At 35.2% G+C, this 16,552-nt stretch overlaps 1 protein-coding gene across 7 annotated transcripts in view; it reads left to right on the forward strand.

The window, feature by feature from the left end:
* The window catches only part of USP34 (ubiquitin specific peptidase 34), a 263,416-nt gene that overhangs the window by 232,341 nt on the left and 14,523 nt on the right, over window positions 1-16,552 (forward strand). For 3 of the 7 annotated variants that reach the window (XM_064572466.1, XM_064572467.1, XM_045884928.3), the window contains 10 exons: window positions 227-331; window positions 1,688-1,835; window positions 6,566-7,200; window positions 9,282-9,439; window positions 10,934-11,012; window positions 12,503-12,629; window positions 13,275-13,382; window positions 14,541-14,645; window positions 14,762-14,886; window positions 15,881-16,004. In XM_064572466.1, the coding sequence (XP_064428536.1) occupies window positions 227-331; window positions 1,688-1,835; window positions 6,566-7,200; window positions 9,282-9,439; window positions 10,934-11,012; window positions 12,503-12,629; window positions 13,275-13,382; window positions 14,541-14,645; window positions 14,762-14,886; window positions 15,881-16,004 (1,714 nt within the window). The remainder of the gene's footprint in view (window positions 1-226; window positions 332-1,687; window positions 1,836-6,565; window positions 7,201-9,281; window positions 9,440-10,933; window positions 11,013-12,502; window positions 12,630-13,274; window positions 13,383-14,540; window positions 14,646-14,761; window positions 14,887-15,880; window positions 16,005-16,552) is intronic. The other 4 variants (XR_010405682.1, XM_064572469.1, XM_064572468.1 and 1 more) reach the window with 3 other exon arrangements.

Here is a 16,552-nt window from a genome sequence, read left to right on the forward strand (position 1 = left end):
TTCAAACTGATACCCAGAAAAATACATGTTTTCTGTTACATGTGGTGCCTGTGCTATTGACTTTTTATCCCAAGTTATAGTTCAAGTTTATATGCAGGAGTCCTGAGATCTGCTAACCTAACACAGATTTAAATGTGATGTGTAGAAGAGTTTTACATGTTTCTTTTCTTCTAAAACAGGTGGGTTCAAGTACATTTAAATACGCAGTTATGTATGTGTCTTACAGGCAGCCAATCCTTTCTTTAAATTGTTGACTATGCTAATGGAGTTTGCTGGTGGACCTCCAGGAATGCCTCCCTTTGCATCTTACATTCTACAGAGGATATGGGAGGTAAGTCTTGCAGTAGGTGTTTCAGTATTTCTTCTTCTGAGAATTTTATTTTTCTAATAAAGTCATTACCAGTTTAAGTACCAGTTTCTTCTGACTTGGGTAATCCAAAATGAAAGTTTTAGTAGGACACAAGTCAGGGAAGAAGACTTGCTTTAGTTGGGAGGCTTGGGGAGGAGAAAGAATTCTTGTCTTTCAGGACAAGTTTAAACACTGTTGTAGAGTCATAAAAAAATCTTTGGCCAGTCGAGGGTTTTCATTCCCTTCCCCTCAGAAAAGAGTGATAGAATCTTAGAAATACAAGCTAAGTGTTTTCAGCAGTTGACAGAAATGGTACAGGAAGTACCAACCACGTCCTTTCCTTCAGAGTAACTGCTGGGGTCATAGAGTTTCTCTTTAGTGAGTGGTAGGAAAACCTGCTAGACCAGGGGTCAGCAAACTTTTTCTCCAGCTGGTCAGTTAGCAAACATTTTAGGTTTTGTGGGCCCTGTGATACCTTTGCAACCACTTAACTGCTGTTTTAGCCTAAAACCATCTAGACAATACATAAATGAGTGGGAATGGAACTGGCCTGAAAGCCAAATCTAGATTCCTAAGATTTCTTTATCCCATGAAAAAAATCTCCCCAGCGTGCAGTTAGTACATTTTATTCTTGTGCAATAATAGATTGCGCACACAGTAAGAAAAATAAAGATGAGAAACTTCAGAGAATTAGAAGCACTTTTTTTTTTTTTTTAAGATTTTATTTATTTATTTGACAGAGACAGCGAGAGAGGGAACACAAGCAGGGGGAGTGAGAGAGGGAGAAGAGTGGAGCAGGGAACCCGATGCGGGGCTCTATCCCAGGACTCTGGGATCATGACCTGAGCCGAAGGCAGATGCTTAACGACTGAGCCACCCAGGCGCCCCTAGAAGCACTATTGGTTCTATGTTAAAGTCCTTGGTTATTTTAATTTTATTTTGTTAACTAATGACAGATATTTCTGAATATATCCTGTTGATAAATGTAGTTTTAAAAATGGAGAGGAGCACCTGGGTGGCTCAGTTGGTTAAGCATCCAACTCTTGATTTCGGCTCAGGTCATGATCTCAGGGCTGTGGGATCGAGCCCCGCATCAGGCTCTGCACTCAGCGTGGAGTCTGCTTAAGATTCTCTCTCTCCCAGTCCTTTTGCCTTTCCCCACCTTAAAAAATTAATTATTTAAAAATAAAAATGTAGAAAAACATGGGCGAAACTTCTCTTAGGTTCTAGTTTTCAAAAAACTCTCTTGGCTAAGTGTTCAATGGCATTTACCAAAAGTAAGTAAAAAAGTAACTCCTCAATCGGTTTTATATTCTGTTCTTGTCATTTCATTTTTAGGTAATTGAATACAATCCTTCTCAGTGTTTGGATTGGTTGGCAGTACAGACACCCCGAAATAAACTGGCACACAGCTGGGTCCTACAGAACATGGAAAACTGGGTCGAGAGGTTTCTTTTGGCTCATAATTATCCTAGAGTCAGGACTTGTAAGTCAAATATTCAGAACTTAAACCATTTGTTGTTACAGGTTTCACTTTTTTGTTTTGTTTTTTAAGGCAATTACAATAATGCCCATTGTTGTACAGTGCAAAGGCTTTTGGAGATACTGTTCTTAAAAGCCGAAGTTACATTAGTATTTGGAAATGGCAGTGTTTTGCAAATATGTACCGTGGTTTGGGTGTTTTAAGGATAGGAAACTGTCCTGTCTTGGGTGACATCACCACCACCGCCGTTCTTGTTTCCTTGCTTGATAGATTACAAAGCATGATCAGCATTAAGTGAAGAGAGGAAAGGATCAGAAAATCCCATCTTAAAAGTAACTTTAAGGCTAAGAGGAAAGTAATAAAAAGGCATAGAACAAATTGAGAGAAAATATTCAATGAAATCATGGGAGTTAAAATGATAAACACCTTTACACAGGCTGGAAGGAAATAAAGATCTTGGAAGACAGATGGACAAATACGAAAAATAGGTATTTTACAGATTAGAAAATTGCTTGTAAATAAATAGAGTATGTTCTCCTTTGATTTCTTTTATTCAAAGAAACAAAAATCAAAGTTGTTATTTTTTTAAATTTCTTTCATCATTAAAATCATTTTTCCTAGCTGTCTGCTGAAAGGGCATAGAATCAGTGATACTACAGTAGCAACATGCACATCAAATACCCCCAGATCTATGTTTCTAAAGACCATTCTCCAATAAAACAAATAGTAGCTCTTTGAAGAAATGGCTGATTCTAGGTCTTGGGCAGGTAATAATACAAGATGAGCCTGGAGCATCTTGTAGGACCAGAAAGTAAAGAAGTACTCAAAAAACCAAAATGATGGGGCTGTGTCAAAGGGACACACAACCAACCTGAAGGAATTCCCAGTGGCTAACGCTGGAACAATAAGAGTAAAAAAATAAACAATATAGTGCTGGATTATACCCCGAAGTATAAAATAAATACCTATGAGTCCATACTGATAAATAAATGATTAAATAAATAAATGGAGAAGAGACAAATATCCTATACAGAAGAATTCTAAATAATTTATGTACATCCACTGTCCAAGGAGGTGGAACTGAACCTCCTTTCAGGGAGTAGGGAATGGGGAATGTAACTTTTTCTTTTCTTTTTTTCAAGTTTTTATTCAAATTCTAGTTAATATACAGTGCAGTGTTGGTTTCAGGAGGATTCAGTGATGCATCACGTAAAACACCCATTGCTCATCATATCAAGTGCCCTCCTTAATACCCGTCCCCCATAGCCAAGCCCCCCCCACACACCTCCCTCCAGCACCTCTCAAGTTTTTTCTCTGTGTTTTAAAAGTTTGTTACAGTTTGTGGGTAAAGTAATTTTAGGTGAAGCAGTTGACAAACATTAACTCAGCTAGGTGATTATGGTTAATATCATCACCGATGTGTGTTGATAGCATGTACCCTTGATACCCTGGATATAATATGATGTAAAGAGCACTTTACCTGTATGGTCTTCCTTACAAAACCCATCATTTGAGTCTAAAAGTGATAAACATCAGACAGACTCAATTTGAGGGACATTCTTCAAAAATACCTGACCCAAGTACTCCTTTATACTGTCAGGCTTTTCCAAACACAAGGAGAGTCTGAGAAACTGTCACAGCCAAGAGGAGCTTAAGGAGACATGATGATTAAATGTAATATATCCTAGATGGGATCCTAGAGCCAAAATAAAAGAACATTAATGGGGCGCCTGGGTGGCTCAGTCGGTTAAGCGTCTGCCTTCGGCTCGGGTCATGACCTCAGGGTCCTGGGATTGAGCCCCCGTGTCAGGCTCCCTGCTCAGTGGGGAGCCAGCTTCTCTCTCTCCCTCTGCCCCTCTCCCCACTCATGCTCTCTCTCTGTCTCTTTGTCTCTCAAATAAATAATATCTTTATAAAAAACAAACATTAAGGCAAAACTAATAAAATCAAAAGTATGGAGTTTAGTTAAAAGTATGTGTCTGTTGTTTCCTTAGTTAAAACAAATGTAGTAATAATAGTTGTTAATAATAGGAGAAAAGGGGAGAAGAGTGTATGGGAACTGTGTCTGTTCTGCCTGTTCTTATTTGGGAAAAACACCTTGTACTGATGGATTGGCATTGGTACTTATAGGCTTGTTTTTCCTGCCAGTTTATGTAACCCCATAATAATGGGTTATTTGTAAGTGCTGACACGTATGCTGATTGGCATTCATGTCCTGACTTCTGACCATAAAACAATAAAAAATCTATGCTGAGCCAAAAAAAAAAAAAAGTTTTTCAGCTGTTACATCTAATATTGATGACAGTATTGAGGATATGGCATTCTCATACATTGCAGTGAAGTTGTAAGTAAATATTACCCTATGAAAGGCAGTTTAGTAATATGTACTGAGATCCTTCAAAATACTTTGCCTTTTTTTAAATTCAGTAATATTATCTCAAGGAATCCAGTATAAGCAAGTCATCTAATATATGGATTCTTAAATAGCATTATTTATGATTATGAAAAATTAAAAACTGGATGTTCCATTGGGAAATAATTACAGTGAATCATTTAAAAATTAGACTCTAGTAATATGAAAATGTGCTTTTGACATAATGTAACTTGAAAAAACAACCCAAATATTTGAATAGAATCAATACAACAGTAAGAATTATAGTAACATCTATAGAAGAAGAACTACTGAGAAATACTATTAAATCCTACAAAATTTTAAGGAATGCCTTAGAATGTTTAGAGAAAAAAAGAAAAATAGAGACATAAGTGTCTTAAATAGTTGAACAGTTGCCATATAGAAATAGAGGTAGATTTGTTCTAAGTTCTCTATAGTATAGAACTAAATGAAAGGGATTCTTTAGTCAGCAAGGCAGTTTTTAGTGAGATGGTCTGTTCTTCCATATTGACCTTCCTAGAAGTTGTGTATTTCTCCCAAGCAGAACTTACTTTTTATTTAGAAGCAGATAGCTCTTAAATAAATAGAAGGTTTGGTGTACAATAAAGCAAAACTAAACGGTAATTGTAGAATTTAATTGGGTCTTTGGTAGAGCGTTTTAAACCTTTCATTGTGTTAGAAAATTTTTCCTAATAAAATACTGGGATAAAAGTATATAACTTGAATAAGTTTTTTCTAATCACATATTACTTTTCTTAATAGCAGCTTATACAAAGATTGGTCAGGATGACCCCTACATGCCAAGTTTTAGTATTGGAAACATATACTAAATTGAGCCTAACATACAGGTGAAAAAAATAATGTAGAAATGGAGTGCTGCATGAAGTTTAATTTGAAATCTGTAAACTAGGTTATAATTAATTTTAGAAACCCTAACTTTATTTGCTTTAACAGAACATTGGAAATTATCAAATTATAGGTAGCATAGTGGGAGACAGATTAGTAGGTGTATTGAAAAGAGTTAAACTAAGGCATTAGAGGCCTTGAGGAGGCTCTGTGGTGGTTGTTTTTAGGAGCATTAGCTCCTGAATCTATCTGGGTTTCGAGATGTGTAACACGGGTGTAGTCTTTCTGTTTTTGGTCCAAGTGAAAGTGGGGATAATAAAAGTAGAGCCTCCTAAACAAAGTTAGGGTGTTAAATAGTATAAACATTTGATAAATGTTAGCAATTCTTGTTGGATCATTATCATTATTGCCATTGTCGTCACCACCACCACCACCACCATCATCATCATCATTTCCCAGGGCTAAATCTGAGCTCCACCTCTTTATTTGTGTGACTTTGGTCTTTGCTTCTCCAAGATTCAGATTTTCCAATGTAACATCACCTATTTCCAGAATGATTTTGAGAATTAAATGAAATAATATTTTTGTATGCTTAATAACATTTTTCAGGTATGTTGAAGAAGGGATGCTTTATTTGTGTTCAGAGTCAACCTAGAAGCTTCCAGTTAAAGAATGAATAAATCATGGGGATAAAAGATACAGCATAGGGAATACAGGCAATGATACTGTAATAGTATTGTGTGGTGACAGATGGTAGCTACGCTGTGGTGAGCACAGCATAACCTGTAGAGAAGTTGAATCACTATGTTGTACACCTGAGACTAATATAACATTGTGTGTCAACTATACTCAAGTGAAAAAATTTTTTAAATGCAAATTTAGCCTAGAAGAGTTGTAAAGATTTTTCCACAGTTAATGTTCTGTAATTGGTGCATATATATATAAAATCTTATACATTACAATGAACTTTAAAATAGAAGATCTCATTCTGTCTTTATAACTTTATATTTTACTGTTAATCTCTAAATTATTACAAAATAACTTACCTTTATTTTGTAAAGAAGAAGAAAAGATTCTAACACATTGAATGATTAGATCACGTCAAACAGGCTTAGCTAGGTCTTCTGGCTCCAAATGCTGTGTTCTTCCTGTTAAACCATATTAATTCCGAAGGAGAAATGAAATGATCAAATAAATGGAAAATTCTACATCTGGGGAAAGCTAACAGAGAAGTTTAAAACTGTTTTTATTAATGCAATTATTGTTGCCACTTAAAAAATAACAATGATAGAATGGAAGGCTAATGTTTTCATTATTCCTTGAGATTTTTCTGTGGGGCCAGTGGTAGGGCAGAAAGATATTAAGAAATGTTCATGTCCCTTAATTTTTATTCATTTTAATTTTTAAAGAGAAGAGTGGCTTTGTGTTTAATGACTGCTCTTCAGTCTGTTTTATATCTTGTAAGGATCTGACAGTTTTGTTTTACATTTTATAGCTGCAGCTTATCTTCTGGTGTCCCTTATACCAAGCAATTCATTCCGCCAGATGTTCCGGTCAACAAGGTCTTTGCACATCCCAACCCGTGACCTTCCACTCAGTCCAGACACAACAGTAGTCCTACATCAGGTCTACAACGTGCTCCTTGGTTTGCTCTCAAGAGCCAAACTTTATGTTGATGCTGCTGTTCATGGCACTACAAAGCTAGTGCCCTATTTTAGCTTTATGACTTACTGTTTAATTTCTAAAACTGAGAAGCTGATGTTTTCCACATATTTCATGGATTTGTGGAACCTATTCCAGCCTAAACTTTCTGAGCCAGCAATAGCTACAAATCACAATAAACAGGCTTTGCTTTCATTTTGGTACAATGTGTGTGCTGACTGTCCAGAGAATATCCGCCTTATTGTTCAGAACCCAGTGGTAACCAAGAACATTGCCTTCAATTACATCCTTGCTGACCATGATGATCAGGATGTGGTGCTTTTTAACCGTGGGATGCTGCCAGCCTACTACGGCATTCTGAGGCTCTGCTGTGAACAGTCTCCTGCATTCACACGACAACTTGCTTCTCACCAGAACATCCAATGGGCCTTTAAGAATCTTACACCGCATGCCAGCCAATACCCTGGAGTGAGTAAAATTGATAATTCTATCTGTATCTTCAGATTGATTGGAAATAACATATTTTCCCCCCTTGTGGGAAGTGGTAACAAAATATGGAAGTATAGTCTAACTTGAACTGTTCTTTCTTAAGGACTTAATGTGTATTTGTTTTCTTGAATACATGTATAAAATGCTATATTACTATAAAATTGATAAGTAATATGGGTAATTTTTCTTAGGTTGATGTTGAAATTTTATCTCTAATTGAACTTAGCTATTTTCATTTGTGTTTTTGTAAATGTCTTTTATATGTAACTAATGAAAAAAGTCAGCTTTGTGGTACAGTTTTAGGGAAGTATTTACTCTTTAGATATTTATCGTTAAGATCTACATGCTGTTCTAAGCTGTGAGCTAGAAAATATTTTTATCTTAGCTATAGTATTCCCTAGTGTTTTTTTCCTCACACTACATTCAGGTGAATGAAATGGATAAGGGGTCTATCAGGATACAAATATATGCGGTCTAAATCTGATTCCTTTTTTTCTGCAGACTATTTGTAGGTTTCATATTAAAACTTTCTCCCTTCGTTTATGGCTGTCATTCCTGGATATTTCTTTTCACTGTTGCTTCTTAACTCTCTGTTGTAAACTGAAGATTACACCAAGAGAATATAAATCTAGGAAAGGGGTTGGGAAGAGAGTGCAGAACTATTTTAACCTAGAGGCTACAAACTGCTTGTGTGAGAAGTTTTTGGCTAAATGGGAGATGGTGGGAGTGGAGCTTTTTCAAGACATCCAACATTAAGAGTTAATCAGATGAACATGATGAAGAATATTTTAATTATTGGTATCCTTGAATTGTGTACAGTACTTTTTTCCTGTTGAAGAAAGGACCTTTCCAGGGCACCTGGGTAGCTCAGTCTCGGTTAAGCGTCTGCCTTCAGCTCAGGTCATGATCTCAGGGTCCTGGGCTCGAGTCCCGCATCGAGTCCCGCATCGAGCTCCCTGCTCAGCAGGGAGCCTGCTTCTCCTGCTCCCCCTGCCTGTGTGCTCTCTTTCTGTCAAATAAATAAATCTTAAGAAAAGAAAGGACCTTTCCTTCAGATACAATGTAGTAAATTGTTCTCTCCCAGAAAGAATAACCTAATTTCCAGCCAAGAAATTTAGAATGCCTAGAATAGAGGAAAGAAAATGAGTATATTAAGTACCAAAAGATGTTCAAAGCCAAGGCTATAAGACAGAAGGAAACAAATGTGAGAGTCTGCCTGACCTCGAAGGAGTCAGGATTTATCAAGATTTTTCAAGATTCAGTGGATTTTCTTTATCACATTCACATAAATAATATTTGACTTAGTTACTAAACATGATGTCCATGGTATACTTTTGGTGAATGTTGGGGGAGTTAGAATATTTATCTGATAATGTTTCCTGACATCAATAAAATATAACATCTTTTATTGTAGAGCTTAACTATTGGAGATTTTCATGAAAATGGTGCTTAAATCAATTTTTGCCATGAAAATCACAGAGTTGGGGGTTTTCAGTTCATTGATAAGTATGCCCACATGCCCATGCTAAATGAGTTTATAAACCCACAGTTAGCGATTTTACTTAAATATTAGTTCCCATGTTTCATCCATCAGATAACTTGAACTAACCATTCATCAGTCCAGAAAGAGCATTCCAAATGTTGGCACAAAGGGTTTTCTCAGAAACGGTATTAATTCAAATGTAAATGAGGGCTGTAAAATTTTGTGAGGAGGAAGTGATTTCTCATTAAACAGGGCAAAGGATTGGTGTAGCATATCTGGACACCCATTTGAAGTTACAAGGCTAGTGCTTTAATAAATAGTATTAAGACTAAAAATGAACCCTAAAAATGAGTCTTCCTGAAAATTTGATTATTTACTTTTAGTGAATAATATATTAAATTTTTAAAATAGAATCTATTGCTAATTTTGTAACTATTCTTGAATGGTAGTATAATCGAATATCATTTGTATAATTTTAAGAGCCGGCTAGTGGGCATAACATTCAAAAATGAGAAGCAAACATTCTAAAATGTTGGAGGGTTAAAAGATCACCATGATGCTTATTTGCCCTTTTTAGGCAGTAGAAGAACTATTTAACCTGATGCAGCTGTTTATAGCTCAAAGACCAGATATGAGAGAAGAAGAATTAGAAGATATTAAACAGTTTAAGAAAACAACCATAAGTTGTTACTTACGTTGCTTAGATGGCCGCTCCTGCTGGACTACTTTAATAAGGTAAAAAGATGTTTTCTGGTGTTTTTTTAATTTGTTTTGTTTTTCCAGGTGAGGGAATGGGGACCATCCTTTTGACACTTAAAAGAGTTATAGTTAAATTATTTATAACTGAAAGTTTACCAGTTCTTTAAGGTGATTAGGGAAGCATTTTTGCATTGAGTCACCTTGGAAGGATTTATCTTTTAAAAATTAACAAGCTACTTTTGAACAGCTTTTGTTTTCAGGGTTTGGTTTTGGATTGTTTATATGTGTTTTATCAGTATCATAGAATCAGGGTTGGAAGGAATCTTAATGTACAGTCTTACATCTAAGGCTTGAATCCTCCTCTCTCTCGTGATTCATCCTGTCTTACGCTTGGACAGTTCAGTTCTAGAGGCCTCCAGGAACAGCTTTCTCCATCTTTGGATGAGAGTTACTATTAATATGTTTTTCATTCTATTTAGCCCAGATTTACCTGTCTTTTTTAACTGTAGGAATTAGCCAGAATAACAAAACATCATCTTTATAATTGTTCAGAGCTACAGAAGTTATTGAATGGCTATAAAGGAACTCTACAACAAATCACACATAGTTCCCTTTAACTGTGGAAATAAAGGCCAGGTTAATTTCTTAAAGTGCTTCTATATATTACATCTAAGACTTGCAGGTAATGTCCTTTATTAGGCACACATTTTTTGGCAGTACTTCCTTGAAAATAATAGTATTTTATGCTTAACCCAAGATAAGATTATTTCAGGTTATCTTCTTCAGAAAACTTTCAAATTTGAATCTTTATTAGTACACAAAATGAATTAACTATGCTTTTGCCAGGACTCCAAAGGAATTCTTTTAAAATTTTGGCATTAATTTTGAATACATTGTTTCCAAGGTTTACTACTTAAAGCTTATTCTAAAAAAAAAAGACTTTGAGCTTTCTTAATTCTTTTTTAAAAAAAGGAAAGACAACGTCTAACTGAAGTAGAAAGATTCCAGTTGTACTAATATAGCAGTGGTTTCCAGTACCTAATAATGAAATTAAGTCTAATAACAAGAGCAATACAACTACTTTTGATAATTATCACATAAATTATTTTCAAGACCAAAATGTATTTAATGTGTTTCCCCTCGTGTTTCTCTTTCTTCCCAAGAACCAGCTGACAAGTGCTTGGATAGTATAAGTGTATTTTATTATGATCCAGAGCTTAACATAATCTAGAAGATAAACCCATTATGAAAATAAGCATTGTTTATACAGAAACTTTAAAAATATTCCTATGATACCTCTCTTCCACTATTGAATTGTTGACTAGATACTAGCAGACATAACTTTTCTCCATGTTACTTAGAGGATTTCTTAATACTAACTCCTTTTATTACATTACTAGGAAACAGATAATAGCAGTCCCTCTCCTATAGGTGGAAAAGAGCCTCAATTACAGTTTTCTTCTATTTTTTTCACCTAAGTTTTCCATTCTCATTCAGAGTTCTCAACCTGGATTTTTTGTATTCTTCTAGTGCCTTCAGAATACTGTTAGAATCTGATGAAGATAGACTTCTTGTTGTATTTAATCGAGGTTTGATCCTGATGACTGAGGTAAATATTTATTTCATTTTACTATAGATATAGCTCATATTAATGTTCTCACCAAGACTTTTTGTGTGTGTGTAGATATTTAGAGTTTATGCTATACTGTTTTACAGGTGTCTGGATTTTCATTATATAGATCAGTAAATGCTAATCTATATTCCAAGAATGATTAGGTCACAGTTTTTAGGTTGCTGTTTTCTTTGTCCATAGTAATTCCATACTTCTCTTCTTCTTTTGTATTTAGAACAACCACTGGAAATAGACTGGTTTTATTCATTCCATGTGTAAGGGTAGAAACAGATGAAATTCATATGATGTAATCACTGACACATAATTTCTCAAGAGTGGACTTATTTGATAGTTAAGAAAGTGAGATTAGCATCATGAGAGGAAGCCATTGAGTCTGTTACAGGTGAACATCCACAAACTGTGAGATGATTTTAAAGCCATAGAGGTGCATTTTACCTCTTAGTCTAATAAAGGAGAGAAGACAAAAGAGTATATGCCAAAAGAACCATCAGAAGAAGTAAGAGGTAGGATAGTTTTCTTCAGTTAATGATATTATAGTAGAGGAATACAACATGTTTGAAACCGTACTTTGAAGAATTTGAACTTGTAAAGATAAGCAAGAGAGCATTTAGATAAATGACTTGGTCAGCAGAGGCAAGAGAGTATTGTCGTATTTGAAAAATGCCAAGTATTTCTGTTTGGCTAGAACAAAAAGTATGTGAAAAGTAGTGAGAAATTCATTGTTTCGCTCAACAGATGTTTGAATGTCTACTAGCTAGCTAGCACTGGGGATACAGCAGTGAATAAGACAGACATGGTTCCTAGCCTCACAGCTTACAGGTTACAAGTACATTGTTCAGATTATGTACTGCCACCGATTCTAGACTGTGGATTTTGAACTTTGAATTACGGCTAGTATATAGATTTTAGGGAACTGATTCAAGAGGATTAGAAAAAAGCCTTTGTGTGGAATGAAGCAGGAAAAAAAACTAAGGATTTTGAATTAAAAGATTTTAACAAGCCAATATGATTAAAGGAATTCTTCCTTTTGGAGCTCTTTTTCCTCATTCAGACTTACTGTTGACAACCATTTCACCATTGTCTTCCTTCCCAAAGCCCTGGAAAGTTAGTTAAAGCAGTCACCTGTTCTACCAAATCTTCTTGTTGCCTGCTTCTTCGTAATTTCTAAGGTGTTTGTGGTCTTAGAGCAAACAGTAACCAAAAACAAACAAACTGATGAAACAAATTATTCCTTCAGACCAAAATGTATGCATAAAATATTAGCTCCGAAGGTGAGCACTGTTTTATATTTTAAAGAGCTGACTTGGGAGAATTTGACTTAGGTAGAAAGCAGATACATTTGATTTGTGCACATGTGCACACACATAGGGTCTGAAAACATCTATCATAAAGGATGAGTACTACCATTTTGTGGTCAGTAAAGTAAAAATGAAATGAAGTTCTCCATTTTTTAAAATCACTTGTAGTCTTTCAACACACTGCACATGATGTACCATGAAGCCACAGCTTGCCATGTGACTGGAGACTTAGTAGAACTTCTGTCAATATTCCTTTCGGTTTTGAAGTCTACACGCCCGTATCTTCAGAGAAAAGGTTTGATCATTCCTACTTCTTCTTTTTGTTACTTTCAACTATTAAAGAGTGAAATAAGGATGTCAAACCACATCCTTCAGAGAATTTGTCTTTATGTCTGGTTTATGTACTGAAGGTGGAGCTGATGCTGGCTAACCATCAGGAAATGTTCATCATGACCTGGTATAAGGCTGGAGTGCTCTTGTCTAATCTCTTATGCCTGCCTGAAAAATAGGCAAACATCCTATATAAGTGTTAAGATTTAAGAGATTGGAAAACACTTCTAAGCACAGTAACAAAATGGGTATTTTGTAAAGGTTCTCCAACTGGAAACCTCCATGGCTTAGGTTAGATCATTTTTAGTTTTAAGAGAAATAACTATATAAAACTTATCTCTTGTGTCCCTGTAAAATTGAACGTGAACTTTAAACTTCCTATAAATTTCTGGAAAATGGAAAGGTTCATCCCTAAAGTATGCACTTAAGAAATCTAGCAGGTTTCACAGTAGTAGCCATCTCATGAAAATGCTCACTTAGGTTTCACCAAAGATGTGTATGTCATTAATTTGATTTTCTTAGTGTTAGCATTCTGTAGATAAAAATAGAACATAATTGTGAGGAAGTTTGAACTCAAATGGCATATTTATGTATGCTTTTATATTTGCAGATGTGAAACAAGCATTAATTCAGTGGCAGGAGCGAATTGAATTTGCCCATAAACTGTTAACTCTTCTTAATTCCTATAGTCCTCCAGAACTTAGAAATGCCTGTATAGGTAAGTTACTTGGAAAATATGTATGTGTAAAAACCTAATGGATGAAGATTTTTTTGGAATATTCTTTGTAGGATGTGATATTAGTTCTACAGGGTTTGGAAGACATTTGTACTTTTTATTTGTAACTCACACTGGCCAGCAGGTTCTAGAAAATCTAGTTATATTTCTCAACATGCCAGTAATTACTTTATATGATTACAAGCAGGTCATGTAATATATCTGGGCTCTTTGACCTTAGGTTATCTCTAGATCTGGTCCACCTCTGAGATCTTCTGGTTCTATGTAAATAAGGTAGGATCATGCAAATGTTTTGCAAAGGAGAGCTGATGCTATAAAGGGCTGGGGAGATTATTTTTACTGCCTGTTCTTTTACCTAAAGATACTTGTAGTACTTATTCTTAGACTCCCAGGTATTTTACCTTTTTATTGATTATATATTTATAATGAAGTGATAATTTGTGCCTGTTAAAGGACCCCCCCATTTAAAATTTATAATGTATTTTTTACTAGTTTAGAAGCCATTTTTAAAAGTCCTCTTTAGAGACTGTAATTGTTAATTTCCAGTTTCTCAAAATGACATGAATAACTGGCTGCCACGTATAAGCAGTTTTGGCAAGCTTTGGCCTGATGCTCTGTGGAATTACTGGCCTGTACTTCAGTAACCTCTGATTCAGTAGCCTGTCATCACGAGCTTTACTTCTCTATGATTAGGGGATGAACATCAGTCAAGCTAGCATCATGAAACATTAAAAGTAGACTAAGGATTATGTCTTAGATCCAAAGAACTTTGAGCCTTAGATTTCTGTCTTAAGTTGCTTTGGTTGATTTTATGAAGACATGTCATCAGTGTGCATTAAATATTTTCCCTTAGTGTACTTCTCCATGATGCTTCTTCTCTTGGATAAATAAAATACAAATAAATAGTTTTAAACTTTGGTTTCTAAATGATGGCTGTACTTTGGTTAGTAACTGATCCAGATTTGATTGAGCATCAGACAGAATTTCTCCCAGTGTCAGCAGCTAAAACAGTTTTAGACTCTTTAAACCTTTCCACCCGCCATACTGCAACTAGTCACCCTAGCAGGATTTGTGAGTTCGAAAGAAGCAAGTTAGATATCCTCCAGCTTTTTAATATTCATATTGTGTTTTTATTTTCAGATGTCCTTAAGGAACTTGTGCTTTTGAGTCCCCATGACTTTCTTCATACTCTGGTTCCATTTCTACAACACAACCATTGTACTTATCATCACAGTAATATACCAAGTACGTATTCATCTAGCACAGTACTTGAATGTGGTTGGCATTTAATCTTTCTGCACACTGAAGCATGGAGATTTATTTTTTCCATTTATTCTTACTGTACACTTTTAATGTCTTAGTGTCTCTTGGACCTTATTTCCCTTGTCGAGAAAATATCAAGCTAATAGGAGGGAAAAGCAATATTCGGCCTCCGCGCCCTGAACTCAATATGTGCCTCTTGCCCACAATGGTGGAAACCAGTAAGGTATGTTGGGATGCCAGGAAAACCATGTTTCTGTAGTACACAGTAATTTGAAATTTTCCCTCTGGCAGTTATATTAGACTTAAATGACCATTTTGTGGATCCTAAGAAGATTAGACTCATTTGGACTTTTTCCTTTTAGTGCTCTGAAATGTTGGTTGAGTATTTGCAAAATCAACAATAAGCACAAGTAGTAAGTTTTTTCCTCCCTAAAAAAAAAAAATACCCTAACAGAAAGTCTTACTAGTTGTCACTAGGCTAAATTATAACTGGGTCATATATCTAAACCTGAAAAGTCAAGTTAGGTAGTTACTATTGTTTAAATTTGGCCATATAATCAATGACTTCTTTTACTTCCCTTTAATTATAATCCTTTGACCTAGGCTTAATATCACTGATTGATAGATCTATCATCATTTGTAGTCCGATTCTTCTCTTTTAATGCGTATCCTAAAATAATGCTAATTCTAAATTATAGAGAGAAGGTACATTGACACAGATAATTTATCTCAGTTTCAACATTTTTTTAAACAATTTTTCCCCCTTTTTCTTCACCCCGCTTCATTCACACTCCCTTGCCCACCATCTTTGGATCTTAAATATACTTCTTAGAAGATAAAATATTAAAAATAATTAACACTGTAGTAGCCATTACAGAAATCATTTGAAATCTCTTTCAAAAATCAAATTTAATTCAACTCTTGATGATGTCTGTAGAACTAAAGTGTCACATTTTAAAATCCTACAGTAATTTTACTTGATTAAAGTATATAGAAATAATGGGTAATTTTAATTGATAGCATTTGCACACTGAAAATAAACTTGTGACAATTAAGATCTCTTAACATTACTAGAAACTTGGAATTTAAAACTAGGTTCTTATAGAATTTAAATATTTAATCAGCTTTTTAGTTAAACTTATTACATTTGCACAAAATATGCTCTTTAATTTATTATACAATTTAAGTGCAACCATTTTATCATCTTTAACCTTCAGGGCAAAGATGACGTTTATGATCGTATGCTGCTAGACTACTTCTTTTCTTATCATCAATTCATCCATCTATTATGCCGAGTTGCAATCAACTGTGAAAAATTTACTGAAACATTAGTTAAGCTGAGTAAGTATAAAAGATGAGCAGTAAATTCCACTGAATTATTTTAAGCCCCTAGCCACTCAGGAAGGGGAGACAAAAAGAGACGATCCTTTTTTTCTTTTTTAAAGTGACTGTTTAAAAATATTAATTATTCTTGGGAACACTTTTATTTTTATTAAGAAAACACCAACTTACTGGTTTCCATTGAATAGTTCTGCCCAGAGTTTCAGCTGGCCTATAAAGGAGTGGAGTAGGGCTGATCACTTTTGTACATAGAAGCCCAAGTCCTCCTCCATCTGCCCAGCAGAATTTAAAAACAAAAACCAAAACCTACTCTGCTTAGGGAGGCAGGCTTAGAGAGGTGGACTTTCCCAGCCCTGGTCTTGAGGATAAAATGAGATCTGTAGTGCCAGCTGTGCTTTGGAGCTGGCAATGCCAAGAGCAAACTGAGTGGGCTTGCCAGGGTGAAGCAGAGGTGCATATATGAGTAAATTAGGAGGTAAGTCTCACGAAATAGAGAAGTGAATGAGAAGAAATTTGAAAAGGAAGATACGAGAAATAGAAAAAACCAT

The sequence above is a fragment of the Mirounga angustirostris genome, unplaced genomic scaffold (genome assembly GCF_029215605.1).
Source record: "Mirounga angustirostris isolate CCGP_5_RB_7025 unplaced genomic scaffold, mMirAng1.0.hap1 SCAF_10, whole genome shotgun sequence".
In the NCBI taxonomy this organism is placed as follows: Eukaryota; Metazoa; Chordata; class Mammalia; order Carnivora; family Phocidae; genus Mirounga; species Mirounga angustirostris.